Source organism: Trachypithecus francoisi, unplaced genomic scaffold (assembly GCF_009764315.1).
Source record: "Trachypithecus francoisi isolate TF-2019V2 unplaced genomic scaffold, Tfra_2.0 Contig01436, whole genome shotgun sequence".
Taxonomy (NCBI): domain Eukaryota; kingdom Metazoa; phylum Chordata; class Mammalia; order Primates; family Cercopithecidae; genus Trachypithecus; species Trachypithecus francoisi.
Genome location: NW_022681430.1, coordinates 1,017,998 through 1,039,659, shown reverse-complemented (window position 1 = coordinate 1,039,659; position 21,662 = coordinate 1,017,998). Strand labels below are relative to the sequence as shown.

General features: G+C 40.1%; 1 protein-coding gene across 1 annotated transcript in view; it reads right to left on the bottom strand.

Annotated features, from left to right (window-relative positions):
* Positions 1–526: 526 nt before the first annotated feature.
* MARCHF5 (membrane associated ring-CH-type finger 5) overlaps positions 527–21,662 on the bottom strand; it is a 63,286-nt gene continuing 42,150 nt past the window's right edge. The window contains exons 3-6 of the mRNA XM_033224409.1: positions 13,346–13,476; positions 4,919–5,102; positions 4,617–4,783; positions 527–3,370 (exon numbers count right to left, since the gene is read on the bottom strand). Of these exons, the coding sequence (XP_033080300.1) occupies positions 3,254–3,370; positions 4,617–4,783; positions 4,919–5,102; positions 13,346–13,476 (599 nt within the window). The 3' untranslated portion in view covers positions 527–3,253. The remainder of the gene's footprint in view (positions 3,371–4,616; positions 4,784–4,918; positions 5,103–13,345; positions 13,477–21,662) is intronic.

Here is a 21,662-nt window from a genome sequence, read left to right as displayed (position 1 = left end):
GAGAGGTAAAGTAACTTGCCCTACAGTTAACCAAGTGTCAGCTAGCATACGCATCCAGGACTGTTCAATTCTATGCCCTTTCTCCTCTTAGCATCTGTCTCTCAGATGGGGTAATGAAATTACTTAGAACCAATATAATCCCCAATGGATGCAAGGAAAGATTTAACTCATTCTAGAAGATTCTCAGAAATTTAAGTTCTTAATATCTCAGAAGCTGTTTGTGTTCCCAACTCACTAGAATACACTTTAAGATACCACGGCATGAAACCAACCATAGATCTTGTCTAGTTGCTTAATTACACTCAGTGCAAGAGATCTTGAGGGTGGGTGAGCGGGGATATAGTTTAGTCATTAGAACATACTTAGAATACAGGCTAGCCTGTTTACAAAATTAGGACAAATTCCTCCATACAGTTTTTAAAAAATTCAGATTACTTTTACTTATATAAATTAGTATCTCGATAACTGTGATTTAAAAAATTATGTATGTACAGAATGTTTTGAGATTTAAAAAAGTACACCTAGAGAACATAAAAATTCTTTATTTAACCTAATCCAGCCAGTATTGAGATAGTTTGCTATATTAAAAACAAGACGTTTTAAAAAAAATTACAGCAAAGTTAGCAAGGCAGTGACTAATTAAGTCACTAAGTTTAATTTTATATTCTTCACAGTCATTTCATAATCATGTAATGATAAACAATATTTTCAGCCACTCTGGAGATAAGTTAACTTTTGAAAAGAAAATAATTCTATTAATCATCATTGAATTTTATAAAAGAGGTTTAAAACATTAAAGTTTCTAGAAATAACACAGTAAAGAAATATGAAAATAAACTGGAAAATAAAATATACCCACCCATCCCAAAAATCTACATCGTCTCTTTCATTTGTCCCCTAATGCCTTTCTTTTACCTCTTCACTTACTTTTTCTAGAGTGCAAACAGATTACTTAGCAATTAAGAAACAACTACTGCTCTGTAGGGGCGATTTTGAGCCTAAAGTGCCGCTATTCCTTTTATCTCTCAGCTAATCCTAGAAATAGTCTTCTGAGATAAACATTACTTGCATTTCAAAGATTAAGAAAACTGCAGTTGAGAGAAAGCCAAATCCTTTAGCCAAAATCATACATATAGTCATTGAAAGCTGAACTATGATTTGAACCCAGGTCTATTCAACTTTAAGTCTGCCTGTGCTCTTTTGTTGCTTCATGGTCAGGCAGGTCACCTTCCTGCAAAGACTGGCACGTGGTGTTTCTTGAGCTAACAATAATAAGGCTCTTTAGGTTTAAAAGTGTTCAATTCCAGGGCTAGAGGCCACTCTGGTCCTCAGGCACTTGCAGTTCCCTCCCCATAACTGTAAAAAAACCCTCCCTCCTGCCCCAAAAGGATTAGAGTTGTTCCCCGCCTTTCATGAACCCGAATACCTATTAACCCAAGCAGCTACTCCCTGTCAAGGGCATTAAAATAGTAAATGGGGAACTGTGTTTGCATAACTTTAGTAAAGGCTGTCCAAAAACTGTTCTATATAACAAAATTATGCAAGATATGCCCATTTAATATATCTTTTCACATTGAAAATGAAAGAAAAGCCAATATATTTTATATTTACAGCCTATAATCTAAGTTTTTAAAATATATAATCATAGATTTTATATTCCCCTTCAGAACTGTAGTCGTGTTCTTAAGAAGGCTGTTAGTCAGATCTTCTCTTCATCTCCAAATAAAAATTTGAATGTTCAACAGTCATTCAAATAAACATCATGTAACTCAAAATTAAGACATTCATACTATAGAAACCAGTCTTTACTAAAGTTAACATATATTATTGCAAACTAACATAGCTCAATCTATATTTGCTACACTCCTAAAGTGGCCACTTATCAGTAAGGGGAAGCATTTATTATTGTCATGCATTACTGTGAACAAGAAAATAAATAGGGTTTTGAAAATATCTCTTAAAATTTAATTTTAATTAACAAAAATAACCATTCAGGTTGCTGAACATTAAAATGGCCCATCTATTGAAAATGGCTTAAATAATTGCTTTTAAAAATGAATACAAAACTAAAAAGTGATTAAGGTGCTAGCCTCATCAATATGACAATTAAAATCTAAAAACATTAGTGTTGGTTTTCTATAATAAACTTAAGCCAAAAACAATGACCTCAATATTTACTTAAGACTTCTTGTTTTCATACTTTTCTCCTCATTAATATAAAAACAAAGAGCTCAAGGCCTCACCTTGGTTTATTCACTGCTGGTTTTCTATGTGCTGAAACTAGACTATCAACTCTGTAAGAGCTTGGACCAAGCCTGTCTTGTTCATATCCTATAGCACTCTGCACAGTGCCTGGCAAATAGGAGGTGATCAGCGAATATCTCAATAACTGAATCAATGAAAGAGGAGAGTAAAATAACTTTATTTTTATTTTTGCAAATCATTCTCTGCTCAAACTACCATAAACTGGCAGCTGTAATTTCTAGAAATATGGGTTGAAAAAACTCCCAGAGATGGAAGGACCTGATGAAACACTGAAACACACACACACACATACACGACTGCATGAGTCAAAATTACTTCATGAAGTATGAGATGTCAACATTATGCAAATAAAATTTAATAGTGAAAAAGTGATCTGGAAGCCCTGTGAATTTTTACCCTACACATTTTGGAGGACATCATATGGGTTAAAGAAAACAACACAAAATCTCATTTATTCAGATAATCATTTGAATCTTTACATACATTTTTGGTTATTTATAACTAATTTAATTTACATTTCCTCATATTAACATGTCCTCTTATTTAGTATGTAATCACATTATGTCAGTGAGAAAAATCCTCATAGTACCTTAATTGAGTTGCTGATTCTGAGAAAACACTAAACATGAACATGTACAAAAGAGGCATTTGAATAAAACAGCATGTGCATTTTTTAAATATTTGCACGGTTTGATCTTTGCATTTCTGTCTGGAGAAAATATGAACAAAACCTAGGTTTACCATGCTAAGATAATGGTTCATATGACTGCCATAAAAGTAGTACATACAAACAATGAAAACAAATCACATCCTTAGGTTCCGTGATTACCGAGATGATTTCCCCTGCCCTAAGTGCTTTATTATATTCCTTAAAAAATATAGGAGCAGCAGCTTATCACAAGTCTCCACAAGAGCATTAATGATGGAATCAAAACAACACAACAGATTCATAAGGATGAGAGAACTGCAGAACAACCAGAAGTCAGTTTTATGCTTCTTCTTGTTCTGGATAATTCAGAATTTTGCGGTGTGCCTGTCGTAAATATTGCTGCTGTTTGAAGTAAACTTTAAATGCTCCTTTTATGGCAACAAAAGCAATTCCACCCTAAAATAAAGAGGAAAATTAGCTTTTTATAATGCAAATTTAGAGAAACAATAATAACAGCAATTTTATTTAGATCACAAAAGACATAGGCTTTGATGCTAAACTAATTCAGATGACTGCAAATGAAACAGTTGTCCTTTTCTACTAGAAGATGAGATAGGGAGAGAGACAGACTATAAGCTGTTACCACAGGTAACAGAGGACAGAGATGCCTTCTCCATTATCCTTTCTGACTAGTCTTTCTTCCATGTAGTTTTACATATACTCTGATATAGAAAGAAGAATGCTAGGGCACTATGTGCAGACTGCCACTCTTGGGAGCAAGAAAGGCCAAAGGGATCGTGACCAACTCAGCACTGCACTGGAGGCTATATAACCAAACAGCAAACTGTTTATCGTGAATGCAGGATGTGAGCAAACCTCACCAAAGTGTTTGCTGAGGGCCATCACTCCCTGGCACAGGGTTCCTTGAAGTTATCTACTGGGAAATCTAGTGCCTACTGTTCGAAGGATGCAGTCTTGCAAGCCTGCTGTGAACCAAACTGCTGACTGACAATTACCCAACAATCATCCCTGCTTCTCCTATCTCTTTTGCCTCATATGGAGGCTGTGTAAATTTCAGGGCCCTTGTCCACTAGAGACAAGGTGCCCCCGACCCCTTCTTCCAAATATACTCTCTTGTCTTTGTCTTTTATTCCCACGTTTGCCCCCTTTGTTCAGTCCCCCAAGGTCCATGCAGGTTACATGCCACCAGAGGGGAGAAGTGGAAATAACAATAATAGCAAACAACATGAGTGCTTACTATATGCTAGTACTTATACAATCCTCACAATAATCCTGATTATTACCATCATTACCATCACCATACTACAGGAACAAAAAGTCCAGACATTTGATTTAGATTTCACAGCAAGACAATTTCTGTGATGGAATTTGAACCAGGTGGTCTGATTGTAAAGCAAAAGCTCTGCACTGTAATCCCACTGGCAAGAGGGGCAGGTGTGATGATTCACACATACGCCAAGAGAGAAAGCGCCTACAATATAGTTCCAAAAGGCCAGAACTGCTGCAGTGGTTTCTCGTATTTTTATTTCCACTCAAGCTATTGAATGATAGTGAGGCTCAAATAGAGGCTTAATGCGTAGGAGCCACAGACTGAATATTTATACAGTTCCCCACCTTTTAAAAACAAATACACTTCATTCTCTTTTGCAAGGTAATATAAGTAATATTAAAGCCATCTTACCAAGATTGTCCTTTGTAAATTAGAGTTAACACTACTGAACATCAATTTACCAACTATTGTCGCAATAGTAGGAAAGACAAGGGCTCCACACAAGATTCGAGTAGCAGAGACATGATCTGCTAAAGGATTAGCCTCTGCTGGAATTCGAGGAACAGGACAACCAATCCCTAGAGGAAAAAAACGTAGTACATTAGTGCTAATAAATCAGAAGAGTTAGAATATCTTCAAACATGGCTAAAAAAGCATGTTCTTCTATAAGATCAATTTGGTATGCACTTTACAACCACAGTTCAGGGCCTTACCTGGAAATATACTATTTAAAATTTGAAGTTTATTCGAGTATTTGCGCCACAGTCTAAGCACATAGTCCTCCCAGCGAATCATCTTGCCTAATATCAGCATGACAGGAATAGTAGGAAGTCCAATTAAAAGGAATAAAGGATCAGCTCTCTCCATAACATCCAGACCTTCTTTATGACCTACAACCTGTGAAACAGATAGCATATGTTAGAATTACTTCTTTTTCAAATGAGGGGTTGCATGTTAAGCTCTATTTTTTTTTAATAGAAAATGTAAGCATTTCAAAAGAATACACAGAAATAAAAAGTTTAAAAAATAAGCTGGAAAGCTATCAGTCCTGATTTATTTATAAGAAATGTCTCATTCAAGGGAAAAACAAAGTTCTCAAGCCATTTCATACCACACAGGAATAAAAAAGCTTTTAAAATGGCTGACCCAGACTGATTACATTACAATAGAGGGGTGGGGACCCCTGATTGTTGCTTCTATTCCTTTATTTGATTTGGTTAGACTGGGCTATGGAACTGGGATATAATTCCAAGTTCTTTTATCTTCCAGCAAAACAATTGTTTTCCTGATCTTCCTTCTAGGAGATTAAGCATAGTCAGTCAAGAGGTAGGACTGGCCTTCAAGAGATGGCCTGAAAGCTCATTTCTCTTTGGCTCTTTCTCCTTACTTAGTGGTGTGTAAGATAGGGTGTGATGTCTCTGGCTGGCTAAGTGTTTACCCTACAGACCAAACCCTCCTTAAGTACACTTCCAAGGTCTAGAATTGAGGGACTGTAGTAGGAGGTCCAGTTTTGGTTACAGATCCCAGGCACTTTTCCCAATCCAGGAACTCTAGGGTACCCTATCTATGGGGGTAATGAAGCTAATACAATCTTTTCCTTACTCTATCCTAGTCTCGGGGCTATTTCTAAATTGGTGTAGATTCCAGAAGGCAAGAAATACAAAATTGGCATTTGTGAATTTCTACCTTTTTCCTCTCTCCAAAATCCTTTTCATTTCCACATCAATCTTGGCCTTAAATTTACCTCTTTTTGTTGCTGCTGTTTCTGAAACGGAGTCTCGCTCTGTTGCCCAGGCTGGAGTGCAGTGGTGTGATCTTGGCTCACTGCAACCTCCGGCTCCTGGATTCAAGCAATTCTTCTGCCTTAGCCTCCCGAGTAGCTGGGATTGGAGGGGCATGCCACCATGCCCGGCTAATTTTTGTATTTTTAGTAGAGATGAGGTTTTACCATGTTGGCCAGGTTGGTCTCGAACTCCTGACCTCAGGTGATATGCCCGCCTTGGCCTTCCAAAGTGCTGGGATTACAGGCGCGAGCCACCACGCCTGGCCAAAAAAGGTTTTATAAAAGTGTGTGGAGAGGACCAAATTTGAGCTATGGATATAGTCCAGATTTCAACTCGGTTAATTTATCTAACTAAGATGTAATATTAAAGGGCAGGAAGCTAGCCTCTTCCTAATGGTCAATAATGTCATCGAATTTGATATTCTTCTGTGTCACCAGGTAGAACTTAACAACTTCCTATCTTGCATGTGGAAGGTGATCCTTTTGAGTTGCCCTAAAATGAAATGGTCTGGTGTATGATATTTCATAAGCCCCAATTCCATAATAGTAGCCCAGATTGTTTTACCTGTAATGATTTCCCAGGAAATATCTATCTATCTATCTATCTATCTATCTATCTATCAATCAATCAATCAATCACGGAGTTTTGGTCTTGGCACAATCTTGGCTCACTGCAACCTCCACCTCCCAAGTTCAAGTGATTCTTCTGCCTCAACCTCCCGAGTAGATAGGATTACAGGCGCACGCCACCACACTTGGCTAATTTTTCGTATTTTTAGTAAAAACGGGGTTTCACCACGTTAGCCAGGTTGGTCTTGAATTCCTGACCTCAGGTGATCCGCCTGCCTTGGCCCCCCAAAGTGCTGGGATTATAGGCTCGAACCACTGCGCCCAGCCAGGAAATTCCTTTAAAGAAAAAAAAAAAAGGGTCTTGCTATGTTTCCCAGGTTGGCTTTGTACTCCCAGGCTCAAGCAATCTTCCCACCTCACCCTCCTGAGTAGCTGGAACTACAGATGGATGCCACCACGTCCGGCTAGGAAATTCTATTTTTATATCATTAAAAATTTCAATATAATGATCACTCTAAAGTTATAACTAGATATGATTAAATATTCTCAAGGTATTAGCAAATAAATTCAGAATATTTGAAAAAAATCCTTTGTTGGGTTACATGTCCTTTTTTTGGGTTTAGAAATATAAAGGAGAGTGAATATTCAGGTATAGACTAGAGCAAGAGGAAGTTTGTTCCTCATGGGTAGCAGCAAAAATCTTATAAGGTATTTAAGAATAAGGAAACAAAAAGGAAGTAGGGGTTGGGCACTGTGACTCACAGTTGTCATCCTAGCACTTTGGGAGGCTGAGGCAGGCGGATCACCTAAGGTCAGGAGTTCGAGGCCAGCCTGGCCAACATGGTGAAACCCCGTTTCTATTAAAAATACAAGCGGGACATGGTGGTGGGCGCCTGTAATCCCAACTACTCGGGAGGCTGAAGCAGGAGAATCACTTGAACCTAAGAGGTGGAGGTTGCAGTGAGCCGAGATTGCACCAGCCTGAGCAACAAGAGTGAAACTCCATCTCAAAAAAAAAAAAAAAAGGAAATAGGGCAAAGAGTAAGTAAAGGTCCAGTATTTCACTTGTTACAACTAAACTGAAGAGAGATGCCCTGTGCTCAAGCAAGTTAGAAGTGGGATGAGGCTCATCATTCACACATGCATTCATTCATTCAACTGAATACTGACTTTGTGCTGGGGCTGAAATGGCAGGTTAAAGAGATGTCTTCTAGAAGTGAGAGGAAATCAAACCAAACAAGTGTGCAAATATATATACTGTGAAGAAATAAGGTAGTATAACACCTGCAGTACATTACCTGCTAAAATAATCATACTCGGGGCAATAAATGAGAATAAGCAATGGGCCTGATTTAATTTTGGCTAATACAAAGTCAGTGAACCTGTGTGTAATCACATACATTCTGCTTTCTTGTCCCAAGATTTAAAAACATTATTTTTAAGACTTCAATTTTGGGGTGAGATCCAGGAATTATATCGAATGTCTAAGAATTTGTTATCTAGGTATAAAATAAAGGCCTGGTTGGGCACAGTGGCTCACGCCTGTAATCCAAACACTGAGGAGGCTGAGGTAGTTGGGTAGCTTGAGTCCCAGGAGTTTGAGACTGGCCTGGGAAACATGATGAAACCCTGTCTCTACAAAAAATACAAAAATTAGCAGGGCGTGGTGGTATGTGAATGTAGTCCCAGCTGCGCAGGAGGCTAAGGTGGGAGGATCACCTGAGCCCAGGGAGTTCAAGGATGCAGTGAGCCATGACTGTGCCACTGCATTCCAGCCTGGGTAACAGAGTGAGACCCTGTCTCAAAAAAAAAAAAAAAAAAAGAGGAAAGAAAGAAAGAAGAAAGAAAAGAAAGAAAGAAAGAAGAAAGAAAGAAAAAGAGAAAGAAAGAGAAAAAAGACCTATAGAATTGTAGGTTTAGAGAAAAATATTTTTTTGTTTTTGTTTTTCCCGCAGAAGGGCTAAAGGCTAGATCTTCGTATCTAGGTAGGCCTGCAGTTCATTGCTGCTGAAAGGCTAAGAGTTTTAATTAAGGTCTGAGATTTTAAAGTACTACTAGAATCCTACATTAATTAATTAATTAGAGACAGAGTCTTGCTCTGTCGCCCAGGCTGGAGTGCAGTGGAGCGCTCTTGGCTCACTACAACCTCTGCCTCCCAGGTTCAAGCGATTCTCACGCCTCAGCATCCGGAGTAGCTGGGAGTACAGCCACTATGCCTAATTTTTTCTTTGTATTTTTGGTAGAGATGGGGTTTCACCACATTGGCCAGGCTGGTCTCCAACTCCTGGCCTCAAGGGTCTGTCCGCCTCAGCTTCCCAAAGTGCTAGGATTACAGGCATGAGCTATGGCACCTGGCCAGAATCCTAATGAGAGGATGAAACAGTGATGAAATAATAGGGTTTTTAAACTCAGAATCAAGGATAAGTACTGTAATTAAGAATGGGCAAGGCTAATGGGGGTTCTCTTTACACTAGAGGCAAAAGTGGGAACTAGGCTAAATATTAAGTTTCCACTGTTCCAGGATAAAACGTTCCAGTTGCCTCTGGCACCAGGCTTCACTTAAGGAGCCAAGGGACAGAAGTCCTAATGCTTCTTCTCTGCTATGTGGCACTGGACATGTAAACTCTCTAAACCAGTAAACCAGGAATACTTTATAATAATAATAATCTACGTCATAAAATTGTTGCAAAGATTAAATGCATCAGTGCTAGGTGTTCAATCCAGTGCTGGGAAAAAAAAATTATTGTGTTGTCTTTTCAATAAAAATGCAAGAGGAAGGTCCTATTCAAGTTCCCTACAACTAAGAAGTATTGATTCTATGACAGGTCCATGGAGAAGGAAAGAAAATAAACGGGAAAAGAACAGTGATCTGATTCCTTAATTTGGTTTACTTGTACTGCAGGGTTGTTAAGGAACCAGAGAAAAACAATCAAGTGTTAAAAGGCAAACTCTAAATACTACTGATGGTGTACAGGTGCACATTCTCTATCATGTGCTGGGGAAAGTAAAAGTCATCTTCCCAATACTCTTAAATCACACAACACTACCTACCTACTGTCATAGCTAGTCTCATTTCTGGGCTTAAAAAAAAAAAATCTTTTCAAGTGAGACAGTACATGTGAAGGTTATTTCTAAATAGTAACACATAATATATGTGTACTACAGTTTTTCCTTCCTTGCTTATTTCATTCTACCGATTCAAATTATTTCCTTTAAGGGTTAGTTCAAGACTTTTCTCATAATTTCAAATCAAATGATCTTTCACTCTTACTAAATTAAAATATTGTTTATTTAGTCTTCTGCCCTCTTACCACATTTATTTATCTAACCTGTAACTGTTCTCCAGTGGTTTCATTTGTGAACGTCTTGTCTTGGACTATATACCTTGATGTTGGGGATCAGAGTTTTCAATTTATTTGTGTTTTAACAAGTACCACCTTAACAAGTGTCCCATTAATTACCAAAATTATTTTACCATTGTGTCAGCCTAAAAGCCTTTCTTAAAAAAGAGCCATCTCACTTCTTATGGTCAATAAAGTCTTAAGAAAATCACTCAATCTCATTTGCAAAATATATATATCTATATAATGTATTTGTACATTAAATAATGTATAATCTCCTCTAAGTTTCTATGTCTTTCTCAGTCTTAGGAAATCATCCTGATCCTCCCTCCTCAGGTGACATACTAATACTCATTATTTGAACTGGTCCCATAAAAAACATAAAGACTGCCGGGTGCAGTGGCTCACACCTGTAATCCCAGCACTTCAGGAGGCAGAGGCGGCAGATCATCTAAGGTCAGGAGTTCGAGACCAGCCTGACCAATATGGTGAAACCCCATCTCTACTAAAAAGACAAAATTAGCTGGGCATGGTGGCGCATGCCCAGATCCCAGCTTCTCGGGAGGCTGAGGCAGGAGAATCGCTTGAATCTGGAAGGCGGAGGTTGTGGTGAGCTGAGATCATGCCACTGCACTCTAGCCTGGGCAACAAGAGCGAAACTCCGTCTCAAACAGAAAAACAAAAAACAAAACCACAAAGATTTATGAAACCCTTTAATGTGTTAGTTTCTGTGTAGATGCTGTAACAGGGAATACAGAAGCATAAAATGGACTTTGCTTTCAAGGAAATTACCTCCTAACAGGAAAAATAAGGCCTAAAAACAAGAAAAGTTAAATAAATAATCTATATAAGAAATGTCACTTCATCAGGGCAGGACTAGCTGACATTTGAGGAATAAAAATGTCAAGAATGTGGAGGAAGAAGGAATCACAGCAGGCAGGAGTTGCCTGTAAGTTCTGTGGAGGAAAGCTAGCTAAGCCTGGAAGGAGGGTTTAGATTTGGATAAGTATACAGAAGACTAGAAGGGCAGGTATTAGGTTGGGAGGATGACATAAGCCAAAGGACAGAGGTAAAAAACTAAACAACATAAGGATGGGTTGGAGGAGACAGCCAACAGGCCTTAAAGCAGAACGAAGTACAATTACGGAGTACCCTGCGTATCAAATCAGGTTAAAGTTCAAGTCAGTGGTTCTCAAACTTTATTCACTACACTCATGTCAAATGATGTTTCACTGTGATTCATTTCAGTAACTGTATCCACATTTTTGGGATGTCATCATCATTTTATAAGGAAGTCTCATAATACTCTGTCTCACCATGACCATTAATGGAGTAAGCCATAAAGGTTTGACCCTGGCATAGACACATATGCAGCTCCTGGAATATTAGGTAAAATTCCATGCATTCCTTTTTTGTTCATGTAAATTCTAATTTATATTAAAGAAAAGCAAATTATATCATCTACAAACCTGTGTTCACTACTACAGAGTTACTTAGGAAACACTTAACCAATCTAGATGCTGCTCTTGAAGACTACTACTTAAGGTAATGTTGATGTTACGATGGGGAGTAAGATTTTGACGGTACTATTTTAAGAGGATTCATTTGGAAAGATGGACTGATAGAAGAACATGAAGTCAGATAAACCAAGAAGCTTCTTTAGCCATCCAGGTATGATGAAGTGACAAGAAGTCAGGTGGTAAAGATTGTGGAAAAGAAGCCACAGATGCAAGACATATCAAAATGGAAAAACTGCTTGGATATTCAGTGGACTGAATAGAGGACTACAAAATAAGAAGACTAGGCCAGGTGTGGAGGTTCATGCTTGTGATCCCAGCACTTTGGGAAGCTGAGGTGGGAGGATCACTTGAGGCCAGGAGGTTGAGACCAGTCTGTACAACATACCAAGACCCCATCTCTACAAAAAATAAAAAATTAGCTGGGCATAGTGGTGTGTGTCCGTAGTCCCAGCTACTTGGGAGGTTGAGGCATGAGGATCATTTCAGCCCAGGAGTAAGGCTGAAGTGAGCCTTGATTGCACCACTGTACTCCAGCCGTGGTGACAGAGTAAGACTTTGTTTTGCGGCGGGGGGCGGTTTGTGGAGAGTATTGAAGGGGGGTGAAGAGTCAAACATAATTCTAAACATGTAGGATGGGCTGGGTGCAGTGGCTCACAACTGTAACTCTAGCACTTCGGGACACTTTGGGAGGCTGAGGCGGGAGGATCACTGGAGCCCAGGAGTTTGAGACCAGCCTTGGCTACATAGTGAGACCCCTCCCACCATCCTTCAAAAAAAGTAGCTTGGTGTGGTGGCACACACCCGTAGTTCCAGCTACTAGGGAAGCTAAGGTGGACAGATCACTGAACCCAGGAAGTTGAGGCTGCAGTGAGCCATGATTGTGCCACTGCATGCCAATCTGGGCTATATAGAGCAAGGCCCTGTCTCAAAAAAAAAAAAAAAAAAAAAAGGATGTAAACTATAGATAGGAAAATAGAAACAGAAACAGAGGAATGATGATGGAGAATAAATTAGGTTTCAAATGGAAGAAATGACAAGTTTGATTTCAATAATTTTGAGTATGAAGTCACAAGAGATCATTGCAGCACTGGATTTGAGAAAAGAACAGGACAAAAGACCTGAACACAAAAAGAACTAAGTTGATAGCTGGAAATCTTTAAGAAGAAGGTATAAAAAAAAGAGTCAAGGGTTTGGGACTAAATTTTGAAATTTATGTCTCTCTAATCTTCAGCATCAGTTATTGATTGTAGCACTGTTTTTCTTTTCTTTTTAAAATTTTTATTTTTGACCACTTATCCAAGTTCTGTGTAGCACTGTTTTTTTTGAGACGGAGTCTCGTTCTGTCGCCTAGGCTGGAGTGCAGTGGCGTGATCTTGGCTCACCGCAACCTCTGCCTCCCAAATTCAAGCGATTCTCCTGCCTCAGCCTCCCGAGTAGCTGGGATTGCAGGCATGCATCACCATGCCTGCTTAATTTTTGTATTTTTAGTAGAGATGGGATTTCACCATGTTTGCCAGGCTGGTCTCGAACTCCTGACCTCAGGTGATCCGCCTGCCTTGGCCTCCCAAAGCGCTGGGATTGCAAGCTATGCAGCATTGTTTTTATAGCAAAACACTGAACTAACTAAACGTCTAACCACAAGAGACAGGTTGGTTAGTAAATCGCTGTAATTCTATAGATAGAATGTTATGCAGATTTCTGCATACTTATATGAAATGATCTCCAAGATTCACTATGAAAAAAGGGAGATACAGCTATAATATACTCCTTTTTGGGTAAAGAAAAAGTAGGGGAAATAACATATTTAGAAAGAACATGAGAATGTTATTTCTTATTCAAAATAATACACTTTTAAATGTCTAACAAAAAAACGTTTTAATAGATCTTCACACCAAGTAGTATCACTATATAGGTAAAATAGTGAACCTGCATCACTGTCACTGCTCCATAAGTCACAGCTGTCCAATAGATAGAGCCGACCATTATTCCTGCTGCAGCAAATGGACAGGCTTTTGAGATCAGTCTATCTGCAAGATCCAAGACGTAAACCACTGGACCTATAACACAAAGAAAAGAAGTAAAGGTTCAACACAGGGTGGACTTTTAAAATGACTAGTTTGATATTTTCTATAGATCTAAAATACCTTCCCCTCAAAAAGAGACAGGGTCTCACTTTGTCACCCAGATTATAGTGCAGTGGCATGATTATAGCTCACTATAGCCTCAAACTTCTGGGTTCAAGTGATCCTCTTGCCTTGGTCTCCCAAAATGTTGGGATTACAGGCATGAGCCACTACACTCAGCCTAAAATACTTTCATGAAGTTGGACGTTTTGATGCTTTAGAAATAACTGTTATAAATTTGATGGGAACCCAGACTAGAATAGTTTAGAATTTCTCAGTCATTTGTACAAATAGCTAAATATTACTTCATAAATTCTCGCAAACAGCCTCCTCAAATTTTTATCTTTATTACTGAACCTAAAATTAGAGTCTCAAATATAGTTGCTTCTTATAAAGGAAATAGTCCTCTCACTTTCATCTCTTAATCATATTGGCCACGGTGAAATGGTCATTTCAGCTTGCTTTTCCCATCAAATTCCTGGGAACAATTAGATTCTCTCATATTTGGTAAGAATATCATTTCTCTGACTTCACTCACTGTATACCTTGATACAGTATATAAACGTAACCAGGGCCATTTTCTTGTGTTTATATAAAGCCAATTTATCTCTCTTTGATTTTCAATATGCTGTATTTAATTGAATATTATTCTCTAACAAATTTCTTTTTATGATTATGAAGCCAGTTTTTATAGCATTCCAACAGCTGTATGTGCCAATTGTGCTTCTATTATTATATGCTTACTCTGAAATCTGATTACTACTTCCTTCTGGAAGTTATTTGGAAACGCAGCATTTGGAGGTATTCTGACTACCACTAAGCCCAATATAATTTAGCTCCAGAATTTTCCAGAATAATGGAAGGGTCTCAGCCCTGATTTAAAGGCCAAATATAACTGAATATCTAAGTTTATTTATTTATTATTTTTATTTTTGAGATGCAGTCTCACTCTGTTCCCCAGACTGGAGGGCAATGGTGCAATCTTGGCTCACCGCAACCTCCACCTCTTGGGTTCAAGCAGTTTTCCTGCCTCAGCGTCCTGAGTAGCTGGGATTACAGGTGCACTCCACCACGCCTGGCTAATTTTTGTATTTTTAGTACAGACGGGGTTTCACCATGTTGGTCAGATGGGTCTTGAACTCTTGACCTCAGGTGATCCACCCGCCTCAGCCTCCCAAAGTGCTGGGATTACAGGTGTGAGCCATCGCACCCGGCCAGCTATTTATTTATTTATTTTTTGAGACGGAGTCTCGCTCTGTCACCCAGGCTGGAGTGCTGTGGCTAGATCTCAGCTCACTGCAAGCTCCGCCTCCCGAGTTTACGCCATTCTCCTGCCTCAGCCTCCCGAGTAGCTGGGACTACAGGCGCCCGCCACCTCGCCCGGCTAGTTTTTTGTATTTTTTAGTAGAGACGGGGTTTCACTGGGTTAGCCAGGATGGTCTCGATCTCCTGACCTTGTGATCCGCCCATCTTGGCCTCCCAAAGTGCTGGGATTATAGGCTTGAGCCACCGCGCCCGGCCCTATTTATTTATTTTTGAGACGGAATCTCACTGTGTCACCCAGCCTGGGGTATAACGGCAGGATCTCGGCTCACTGCACCCTCCGCCTCCTGGGCTCAAGTGATCCTTCTGCCTTAGCCTCCCAGGTAGCTGGGATTACCGGCATGCACCACCATGGCCAACTAATTTTTGTATTTTTAGTAGAGATGGGGTTTCACCCTGTTGGCCAGGTTGGTCTCGAACTCCTGACCTCAGGTGATCCATCCACCTCAGCCTCCCAAAGTGCTGGGATTACAGGCATGAGCCACTGCATCTGGCCCTAAGTTTATTTTTTCAATTTAATTTTTAATTGTTTGTTTTTGAGACAGAGTTTTGCTCTGTTGCCCAGGCTGGAGTGCAGTGGTGCAATCTCAGCTCACTGCAACCTCTACCTCCTGGGTTCAAGTGATTCTCCTGTCTCAGCCTCCCAAGTAGCTGAGATTACAGGTGTGTGTGAGCCACCAAAAAAATATGAAAACGTCTTAGAAATGTATAACAATTATTAGTTACCTTTTGGGAACTTATAATCTAAAGGCAGAAGCTATACACAAAAACAATTTATTTTCTCTATACAAATAAATTAACATAGGATTCTGATGATAAAATAATTAAACAGGTAAGAACAAAGCATCCATCTATGGAGCCTCTGATCAAGACTCCCTGCTGATCACTGGAGCCAATAATATCACTATGTCACTGTATGAAGACAGACTATACATTGTAAAGTAGAAAGAACATTAGAAGACATGTCAAAGGAACTGTCATTTATCATACATATAACATATTTACTTATTACTGTCAAGCTCTAACTTACATAACATTTAAAACAACGATAAGGTGTCTTTCGGGACCAGAGAGATGAAACAAGTCTAATTCAGTGCACACCAACTCTACATCCTCTAATAAATGGCATTTCTTGAGGGTCTACATGAGACTGTGTGCTGTGCCACAGGCATTACATGCATCATTATTTAATCTCAGAATATAGTGCTGAATTCTCATAACATACAAATTTGCTGGGTTAAGTTTGTAACTCCCTCAGAAAGCACAATAAAAGTCATCTTAGTCACCAAAGATCCCTCAAATGCTGGTAGTAGAAGTTAGAGACAATAGGTATATATAAAACGTCAGCACTTCAACCTTTGTATCGATTGATAATTAGATTTTTTTCTTTTTTCTTTTGAGACAGGGTCTTGCTTTGTCACCCACACTAGAGTAGAGTGGCGTGTTTATGGCTCACTGCAGCCTTGACCTCCCCAGCTCAAGCGAGCCTCCCACCTCAGCGCCCCAAGTAGCTGGGACCACAGATGTGCACCATCATGCTCGGCTAATTTTATTTATTTAAAATTTTTTTTTTTTTTTTGGTAGAGACGGGGTCTCCTGTGTTGCCCAGGCTGGTCTGGAACTCCTAGGCTCAAGCAATCCTCCCACTTCAGTCTCCTAAAGTGCTAGGATTACAGGCATGAGCCACCATACCTGGCCTAGTAATTTTTTAATCAGAAAACTGAAGCTATAAAAGAACATTTACCAACTCCCTCCAGCACATGTACCCATCAACCAATATCCCACCGAGCTGAAGTCAGTCCCCTCGCTTATGCACTAGATGGTCCTATCCCCTCGGCAACTCAAGGCCACAGCTCCAGCAATTCTCTCCCACTCTCCTATGTAATTTCTCCCTGCTCTTTACTGGCTCCTCATCAAACAAACATGCTATTATTTCTTCTGTGTTAAAAAAAAAAATTTAAAACCAAATTTTTTCTTGAGCCTTTTTGCCTCACTGCTTCATTTCATTGCTCCCTTTGCAATGAAATTCCCCTGAAGAATTGTAGTTCTTTTTTTTTTTTTTTTTTTTTTTTTTGAGACGGAGTCTCGCTCTGTCGCCCGGGCTGGAGTGCAGTGGCTGGATCTCAGCTCACTGCAAGCTCCGCCTCCCGGGTTTACGCCATTCTCCTGCCTCAGCCTCCCGAGTAGCTGGGACTACAGGCGCCCGCCATCTCGCCCGGCTAGATTTTTGTATTTTTTAGTAGAGACGGGGTTTCACCGTGTTAGCCAGGATGGTCTCGATCTCCTGACCTCATGATCCGCCCGTCTCGGCCTCCCAAAGTGCTGGGATTACAGGCTTGAGCCACCGCGCCCGGCCTTCTTTTTTTTTTTTTTTGAGACAGAGTCTTGCTCTTGTTGCCCAGGGTGGAGTGCAACAGCACGATCTTGGCTCACCACAACCTCTGCCTCCTGGGTTCAAGTGATTCTCCTGCCTGAGCCTCCTCAGTGGCTGGGATTACAGTCATGTGCCACCACGCCTGGCTAATTTTGTATTTTTAGTAGAGACAGTGTTTCTCCATGTTTGTCAGGTTGGTCTTGAACTCCTGACCTCAGGTGATCCGCCCGCCTCAGCCTCCTGAAGTGCTGGGATTACAGGCGTGAGCCACCGCGCCCGGCCCTCTATCTGATACTCTCCTTAGTTTTGAACCCACTTCACCAAAACTGCTTATCAAGGTCACTAACAACTTCCATTTAGCCAAATCTAATCTCAGTTTTCCTCTTCTTTGGCTTATCCTGAACTTTTATTTTATTTTATTTTTTGAGACAGAGTCTCACTCTGTCACCCAGGCGGGAGTGCAATGGCGTCATCTTGGCTCACTGCAACCTCCGCCTCCTGGGGTCAAGCAGTCCTCTTCTTCAGTCTCCCAAGTAGCTGGGACTACAGGTGTGCACCACCACGCCTGGCTAACCTCTGTATTTTTTGCAGAGATGAGGTTTTGCCACGTTGCCTAGGCTGGTCTTAAACTCTTAGGCTCAAGCGATCTGCCCACCTTGGCCTTCCAAAGTACTGGGATTACAGGAGTGAGCCACTGGACCAAGCCGAGAACATCTCTCGTTTTTCTTTCTATCTCACTACTCATTTTTCAGTCTCCTTTGCTGGTTCTTCCTCTTTTTTCCTTTTTCTTTTTAGACATGGAGTCTCACTATATTGTCCAGGCTGACTTCAAACTGCTGGCTGAAGTGATCCTCCCATCTAAGCCTCTTGAGTAGCTGAGACTACAGGTGTGTGCCACCATGCCCCTTCCTCCTCTTCTTGACCTAAGTGAAGCCCAACCTACGAACCGCTACTTCATCACACTCCCCATTTGATTACCTTGCTCTATTTTTCTTTTTCCCAAAGCACTTATCACCTAACATACCCTAATTTACCTATTAATTATGTTTCCACTTACTATAACAGAGGTTGGGAAACTAGGGGCTATAGGCTAAATTCAGACATCTGTCTGTTTTTGTAAATTAAGTTTTATTGGAACATGGGCACATGCAAAGTCTAAAATATTTACTATCTGGTCCTTTACAGAAAGGTTTGCTGATCTTTGCATCTGAAAATAAGCTCCAGGCCAGGCATGGTGGCTTGCGCCTGTAATCCCATCACTTTGGGAGGCCGAGGTGGGTGGATCACCTGAGGTCAGGAGTTTGAGACCAGCCTGACTAACATGGTGAAACCCATCTCTACTAAAAATACAATCAGCCAGGTGTGGTGACATGCGCCTGTAATCCCAGCTACTCGGGAGGCTAAGGCAGGAGAATGGCTAGAACCCGGGAGACGGAGGTTGCAGTGAGTTGAGATGGCGCCATTGCACTCCAGCTTGGGCAACAAGAGCGAAACTCCATCTCAAAACAAAACAAAACGAAACACTACAAAACAAAAACTCCAAAGGGAAAATGATGTTTTGATAATTGATCTATCTCAAGTTCCTATTACTCTCAATAATTTGTTGAACTGAATTATCTTGTATTTGGAACTACCTGATGGAGTAAAGCAATATAATTCCTTAAAAAAAAATTCAAATATTTGAATGAAAGCATAATTCCTAAAATATAACCCATGACTATTACTTTTATCTATCATGAACAGTAACAACCTACAGATGTTTGAATTGTTTTTCTTGTTTTTCCTCGGAAGGTCTCAGAAGGTTCTAACCTAAGCTCAATTTTCTTCCTACATCATTGGGAGTGAATTCTTTTGTATCAGAAAATTTTTTTTTTCATATTTCTTCTTTGGAAATTTTCTACTCATCTCTTGTGTTATAGGCAAAAGATGTACCAGATAAAATGGAGGCACAGGCTGCATTTTATAGCACCTAATTCTAGTTTTTCTGACAAAATTCTGTCTTGGCTTTTCTCTTAAGTTTACTTTGTCTAAACCTCTTAAGGCTTTTCCGGACACTAGTCTAAGATTAGCTTAATATTTAAAAGAAAAGGTAAATGCCTAGTGCTAAGCATACCATTGGAATAATAAACTGCCACCCAGGGGAGGTATTTCTGAGAGGTAAAGATTATCTGGCAAGCTATTTGGTGAGTAAGAACAATCACTGAAATCTTTTGGATGACAGTCCCTAATTGATACTCTTCTTATGAAGTTTATGTGCTACTATCTCGTGACTTGGGCTCAGGGGTCGTAAACTTAGCAACAGTTACTAGATTCTTATTGCTGTCAGATTACATCACAAAAAATTACGGGAAGTGGAAAAAGGCAAGACAGCAGCCTTTGAAAACCTTAATTCTGGTGTAGAGGAAGAACTATAATAAATCTATCTTACAAGTTAAATATATAAGGGCGTAAGAAAGTTTCAATATTTTCAAAAGGCATTATTGAATTTTTAATGCCTTAGTGGGCCTCAACACTTACGTTTCCAATAGCACCGTGTTTACACAATGAATGGCAACTGAAGCTTTGTATAAATATTAAGTTTAAAAAATCTATTAATTTAAAGGGTACCAGAGAAGCTTGCAATTAGCAAGGAAACTATTACTTCTTTTGTATAATAAAGAGGCTTTTGTAAAGAGAACAACTACACCCTAATATTCTGGGTAAATTCAAGTTTTCACATTTCAGATGTAAATGACATCAAAAAGTGAGCTGAGAACTACTGGGGCTTGTAAGTCTATGTCTAATAAAAAAGGAGTAATCAGTTTTGTCTGGCAGACATAGCAAACAAAAGTAGATTTTTGCTGCCACTGTAATATAAATTAAAATTTATGTTTTGGCTGCTACAGTTACTCCTTGGAAGTTAAGAAGTCAATGATGCCGAGCGTGGTGGCTCACGCCTGTAATCCCAGCACTTTGGGAGGCTGAGACAGGTGGATCACGAGGTCAGGAGATCGAGACCATCCTGGCTAACACGGTGAAACCCCGTCTCTACTAAAATACAAAAAAAATTAGCCGGGAGTGGTGGCGGGCACCTGTAGTCCCAGCTACTTAGAGGCTGAGGCAGGAGAATGTCGTGAACCCGGGAGGCAGAGCTTGCAGTGAGCCGAGATGGCGCCACTGCACTCCCGGCACTCTAGCGTGGGAGACAGAGCAAGACTCCGCCTCAAAAAAAAAAAAAAAGAAGTCAATGATTGAAGGGCAGGTAGGTAATACTTAATGTTCAATATTTGCTGGCATTGCTTGTAATAACACCCAGAACTCCTAGAGGCTAGTCAAGTGAAGCTGTTGGAGTGGAGAAGAAACAAATAAATATGTAACTGGTTATGATCGATTAGTTGTAAATACCAATGCACTTGGACTGGCAGAGAAACATAATTCTATACTTTGTTGTATGAAAGTTTCTAACACAGAACATGATTTAATGAGCATAAGCAGGTACTTTACAAGACAACCTGGTATAAGTTCCTGAGAAGATAAGTTCCTTCTGTTAAGTGGCCAATAATTTATAAAAGAGATTCAACAAGCAAGACAGGCTGCTCACAGAAGCCACTCAAGTTCCCATGTTTTTTGTTTGCTTTTTGCTTTGCATTGAACTGATTTCGACCTACTCCAAACTCAAATGCCAACTATGAGACAGAGTCTCGCTCTATAGCCCAGGCTGGAGTGCAGTGGCATGATGTTGGCTCATGCCAACCTTTGCCTCCCGGGTTCAAGCGATTCTCCCACCTTAGCCTCCCAAGTAGCTAGGACTACAGGTACATGCCACCACACCTAGCTAATTTTTTTATTTTTAGTGGAGATGGGGTTTTGCCACGTCACCTAGGCTGGTCTAGAACTTCTGGTCTCAAATGATCCACCCACCTCGGCCTCCCAAAGTGATGGGATTACAGGCGTGAGGCACTGTACTTGGCCCTCAAATGGCAACTTTCTAAAGCTAAGACACCAACCCCATTTTCAGAGCCATCCAGAAGTGCAGAAGTTTGAGGCCACTGATAGTTTAACAATATAAACTTTGATCCTTGTTCCAAGTCTTTTTGCTACATGTGTGGAACATCCTGTCCCTACTTTAAATCTGTATAAAAACCCAACTTCTCAGCAAAGACTAACCTAACTTGATAGAGGCTGACTACCCCACCCTGTCCATGTCCCATGAGGCTTCCTTTACATACTACCCCACAAAATACACTTACCCCTTTGCTTGTGCATAATGTTAGTACTTTATGTTCTTGTTCAATGTTTGTTCAGTTGTTTCAGTATCCTTTATGTCTGTCCATGTCAGCATCATCTTAGACTGAAAACTCCCAGGGGACAGGGGCCATGTCTGTTTAACTCGTTTTGTACAGTGCCTAGGACAGAACCATGTACAGATAGGTGCTTAAAAAAT